Source organism: Nicotiana sylvestris, chromosome 10 (genome assembly GCF_000393655.2).
Source record: "Nicotiana sylvestris chromosome 10, ASM39365v2, whole genome shotgun sequence".
Taxonomy (NCBI): domain Eukaryota; kingdom Viridiplantae; phylum Streptophyta; class Magnoliopsida; order Solanales; family Solanaceae; genus Nicotiana; species Nicotiana sylvestris.
The window spans coordinates 39,466,386-39,471,932 of record NC_091066.1 but is presented as its reverse complement, the minus strand read 5'-3'; the positions used below and the strand labels follow the sequence as shown (position 1 = coordinate 39,471,932).

The 5,547-nt window shown below is 36.4% G+C and overlaps 1 protein-coding gene across 1 annotated transcript; it reads left to right on the top strand.

The window, feature by feature from the left end:
- The first annotated feature begins 3,298 nt into the window (after positions 1–3,298).
- Positions 3,299–3,712, top strand: LOC138879215 (uncharacterized mitochondrial protein AtMg00810-like). Its single transcript, XM_070158812.1, has one exon. It carries the CDS (start codon positions 3,299–3,301, stop codon positions 3,710–3,712), a length of 414 nt encoding a protein of 137 aa, XP_070014913.1.
- Positions 3,713–5,547: the final 1,835 nt, after the last annotated feature.

The window sequence follows — 5,547 nt, the reverse complement described above, 5'->3', positions numbered from 1 at the left end:
AAGATTAGTGATTTAAGCCAAGGGACTTTCGATATTACTGAATATTACACAAAAATGAAAAAGCTGTGGGAAGAGTTAAAGATGTTGAACATTCATGCTTAGTGTAGTTATCAGTGTATGTGTGGAGCTAAGGCCAATATGTAAAATTCTTAACAAGATAGGAGGTTGATTCAATTCCTCATGGGACTAAATGAAGTGTATACAGTAGTCAGGGTTAGTATACTGATGATGAACCCCTTACCTAGCATAGCACAAGCCTTATCCATTCTTATTCAGGAGGAAAAGCAGAGAGAAGTCAAGTCCCAGAATCAAGTTATGATCGACTCTACTGCTCTCAATATAAACACCACAGGTGTGAACAATTTTAGGACAAATTACAGTCAAAACTCTGCTGGAACTAGTGGCTTTAGAGGAAACTACAATCCTAACAGACCTAGGACCTTTTGTGAGTATTTCAAGAGACCGGGACATATCAAGGACAAATGTTACAAACTTGATGGGTGCATGAATAGGACTAATAATAATTCACAGAGTTTCAATAAGTTCAAAAAAGGAAAAGCAAATGTTGTCGATGCATTTGGAGGACTAGGTGATAGAGTGAATACTGGAGAAAGAGAAGAATGAATGTTATAGGAGTGAGGTCAGAACTTGCACAATTTGACCAAGGGGCAGTATGGCCAATTGCTGAATCTACTGGAAAACTTTCAACCAGGAAATACAGGGGAAAATTCTGGCAATGCCAACTTAGCTGGTGGTGCTATTAACTTTGCAAGTACTGTGACTTGTTGCAATTCTGTTGAACATAGTGATCACTTATATGATTGTTTCGAACCAAATACTGACTCATGGATCCTGGACTCCGGTGCCACAAACCACATGACCTTCAAAAGATCTTTGTTGACCAATACTAAAACCTTAGTTTATCCCTTCCTAGTGACTTTACCAAATGGATATAAGGTGAAGGTGAAACTCATTGGGGATGTTGTTCTTAGTCCCAAATTCACTTTAAGAAAAGTCCCTTTTGTTCCAAGTTTCAAATATAACCTAATCTCTGTTCATTCCTTGACAATTCAGCTTGACTGTATAGTTGCATTTACCAAGTTTTCTTGCTTCATTCTGTAGGCCCCTTCAATGAAGAGGCCTCTGGAGATCGGTAAAGCAATTGATGATTTGTATTTTCAATTCTCAAAGTCTATGTCTAGTACTGATAATTGTAATTTTGTGTCTTGACCTTCCACTTCACATCACACACATGTAAATAGAGCACCTTCTCATTCCCAAACTATTGTATATAGTTCAGAATCGAATAAAGAAAGTGGTCACTCTATACTGAATGTGTTTGTTAATGGTGTTGATATTGTTGATTCCTTGTGGCACAATCGATTGGGACATGCACCTTTTGTAAAGATGAGAGGTATCTCAACCATACCAGTTAAATATTTTCCAAAACAACCCTTCATATGTCCCATGTCATATGGCTAGACAAACAAGATTGTTATTTCCTATGAAAAGCTCAATCTCATGCAAAGTTTTTGAGTTGTTACACATTGATTTGTAGGGCCCTTATCATGTAACTACTCATGATGGTCACAGATACTTCATAACTCTTGTAGATAATTATAGTTGATCTACCTAGACACATCTTCTGGGCAGCAAAACAATGCCCTATATGTGATCAAGGCCTTTTTCACTATGGTAGAAAACCAAATTGGATCTCAATCAAGTCCATAAGGACTGATAATGGAGTGGAATTTACCAGTTCTGAGGCTGCTTCATTTTTCCAATCAAAAGGAATTATCCACCAAAATACTTGCCCCTACACACCCCAACAAAATGGGGTGGTAGAAAGAAAGCATAAATACTTACTTGAAATAGCCAAGGAATTACTTTTCCAGTCCAAATTACCCTAAAATATTGGAGAGAGTGTATACTCACCTCCACATACTTAATAAATAGATTGCCTTCATTTTCCATAAGCAACAACTGTCCCAATGAACTACTATACAAGAAAAATCCTAACTATTCTCATCTCAGAAGTTTTGGTTGCTTATGTTTCAACACCACACTTAAAAACCATAGAGATAAATTTGAACCAAGAGCTACTCCTCATGTTTTTATGGGATATCCATTTGGTTCAAAAGGTTACAAAGTCTTAAGCTTGGTCAGAAGGAAGATACATGTGTCAAGAGATGTAGTTTTTCATGAGAATGTGTTCCATTTTCATCTGTCTTTCAACTTCAATAACATATCCTATCCTGGAAAGTTTCCTCCGGCACAAGGGGGACTTTCTAATGCTCCAGCTTTTCCTTCTAAGTCTGATGTTCCTCATGAGTCTTCGCACCACTCCATTGCAGTGTCACCTGAACCTCACTATAATGCAATGTCACCTGGACACTCGCACAACCATGACCAATTATCACCCATATCCATGCACCAAAGTGACAACCTAGAAACTGAATCAGCTCCACATAGTCAAGACCAATTCTATGTTCCTGATCTCACTAGTTCCTCTGAGCACCAGAGTCCTAAACAGTGTAAACCTGCTAGACCACATAAAACACCTTCCTATCTAAAGGAATATGTATATTCAATCCCGAATCTCCAACCATATATAACCAAAATCAAGAAATACAGTCTACATTTTTCACTACCCTTTTGCCAAACAAACATCATTTTTCTTTTCATGCATTGATTCCTGAAAGTCAGTAGTTGGTAAAAAGCATTTCACATGAGTGTGAACCTTATTCATGTGAAGAAGCAGTCATCAATCCTGGCTGACAAGCAGCAATGACTCAGGAATTCCATGCACTATACACAAATCATACATGGGACCTGGTTCCTCTTCCTAATGGAAAAAAAGGATATAGGATACAAATGAGTGTACAAAATCAAGCATAAGGTAGATGGAAGGATTGAGAGATTTAAAGTTAGGCTAGTTGTCAAAGGCTACACTCAGCAAGCTGGAATAGATTATACAGAAACCTTCTCATCAGTGGTTAAAATGACCACTGTGAGGGCCCTTATAGGGACAGCAGTCAAGAAGGATTGGAAAATGTTCCAACTAGATGTGAATAATGCTTTTCTTCATGGGGACCTACATGAGGAAGTCTATATAGAAGTGCCACCTGGTTTAGTCATAGAGAGACTAGGCTTAGTGTGCAAACTGAACAAATATCTATATGGTTTAAAGCAAGCTAGTAGACAGTAATATGAAAAACTTGCAGAAGCACTTTGTTCTAAGGGCTATACTCACTCATTATTGGACTATTTCTTGTTTCATAAGAAAAAGGACAACACAATGGTGTTTGTGGCAGTATATGTAGATGATGTCATACTCACGGGAAATGATCTTGATGAGATCAACTCTCTAAAGAAGTTCTTGGACCAGACCTTCAAAATCAAAGACTTGGGGATTTTGCACTACTTCTTAGGGCTGGAAGTGTTATATAAAGAGAATGGGGTATTGATCTCTCAGAGAAAGTTCACTATAGATCTAATGAGGGAGTATGACTGCTTGCAACAATCTTCATTATCATCTCCTCTTGATCCTTCACTCAAGTTGAAAGCTGATCAAGGTGTTCTGTTAGAGGATCCCACTCAATACAGAAAATTAGTGGGGAAGCTGAATATTCTCACCAACACCGGGCCTGATATAGCTTTCAGTGTGCAGCATCTTAGCCAATACATGCAGACTCCAGAGATACTCACTTAAAGGCTACATATCATGTATTAAGGTACTTGAAAGGTGATCCAAACCTGGGGATATTTCTCTCTAACAACACAAATTACAAAATCAGTGCTTTTTGTGATTCAGATTGAGCTGCTTGCTCAGAGTCTAGAAAATATGTTAGTGGTTACTTAATACTACTTGGTGGAAGCCCAGTTAGTTGGAAGTCAAAGACGCAATCCACCATAGACTTGTCCTCAGCTGAAGCAGAGTACAGGTCAGTTAGAGCAGTGGTTGGTGAACTTGTGTGGTTAGTCAGACTGTTTGAAGAGTTATAAGTCCCATTGTATCTCCCAATTCTAGTCTTTTGTGGTAGTCAGGCAGCCTTACACATAGCCAAGAATCCAGTTTTTCACGAACGTACCAAGCATATAGAAGTCAACTGTCATTTTATACAAGACAAACTTCAGGAAGGACTGATCTTATTGCACTATATTCCTACATCTGATCATCTGGTTGATATATTCACCAAGACCCTCATAGGGATCAAGCATTCCACTTTACTTGACAAGTTGGGCGTGAGTTCCTCCCTTCCAACTTGAGGGGGGGAATTGGGCAATGTATGTACACATACACACACAGAGTACATTGTATGCTTAATTATTTCACAAGGTAGTTAAAGTAGTTATCAAGTGGTTAGGAGTAGTTAATGGATTAGTTAGTAGTTAGTGGGCCAGCTAAATGCCAACTAGATTAGATCTTCTTATCTTCTTCTTTTTCATTTCCTTATAGCATTGTTCCCTCTCAGCCTCAATTCTCTCGTATGAGCTGAAGCTCATTTCAATGGCTTCCTTCTAGTTTTGATAAAGCACACGAATTATGGGAGCAAAAAAGTAAGGGGGTAAAGACGACACAATTTGCGACAAGGAGAAATTATGGGAAAGGAAAGGGGTTCAACTGTTAATGAGAAAAAATGGGGAGAGTGGACAACATTAAAAACTTATACTCTACGATATTTACACCATATCAATAAATACATAATACATATCTTCAAGTATATTTTATTACCACATCATAATTAATTATTGCATAATCTCTCATTAATTTATTATTTAATTAACCAAGGCAAGTTTGTACTCCCTTTAGTCCATAAGCGACTTTTTAGTCTCTTTATCTTGGGCCAAAATAAGTGTTCTTGTATATAATCAAGAAGGAATTAATTTTTTTTTTTTTTAAAATTTGCCCTTATTTACATGTCGCAATGTATCAAGTTAATCATATACAAATTTTAATTAAGGATTATTTAATCAAAATACTTCTTTTCTGTAGCAGTTAGTATTTTCTTAAGGGTATGTCAACTACCAACAATCACTTATTATAGACCGGATGGAGTTTTTACCTTGGACGACTAGGAGTACCGCCATATGTGGTTCTTGAAGTGCAGGGAAAAAAATACTCCATCTGTTCCATTTTACTTATGAATTTTTCCTTTTGCATACTTCTTTAAAAAATATTAATTAAAAGAATAAATTCTTCTTTATATTTTATTTTAAATTAATATTATTCCTTGCTTTTACCACATTAACCTCTCTCGATATTTATTAGAGTAAGAGTAATTTTTTTTTAAAAAAAGAAGATAATTCTCTCTTTTTTCCCTCTAAAACAACAAGTATTTTGAAACAATTACTTTAAATAAATGTGACAAGTAAAATGAAACGAACAGAGTATGCGGTTCTTGAAGGGAAGTTGGTAAGACACTTTATTTGTTTTTTTCCACTAAAACAATTCATATCTCACTTTTTAAATACCAGGCAACATCCTTAAAAATTTAAAATTGTTATAAATATATTATATTATGGATGTTCATTTAGTACTCCATT

Excerpts from the sequence above, each read along its gene's own strand:
- LOC138879215 (XM_070158812.1), top strand. The coding sequence starts at position 3,299 with ATGGTGTTTGTGGCAGTATATGTAGATGATGTCATACTCACGGGAAAT.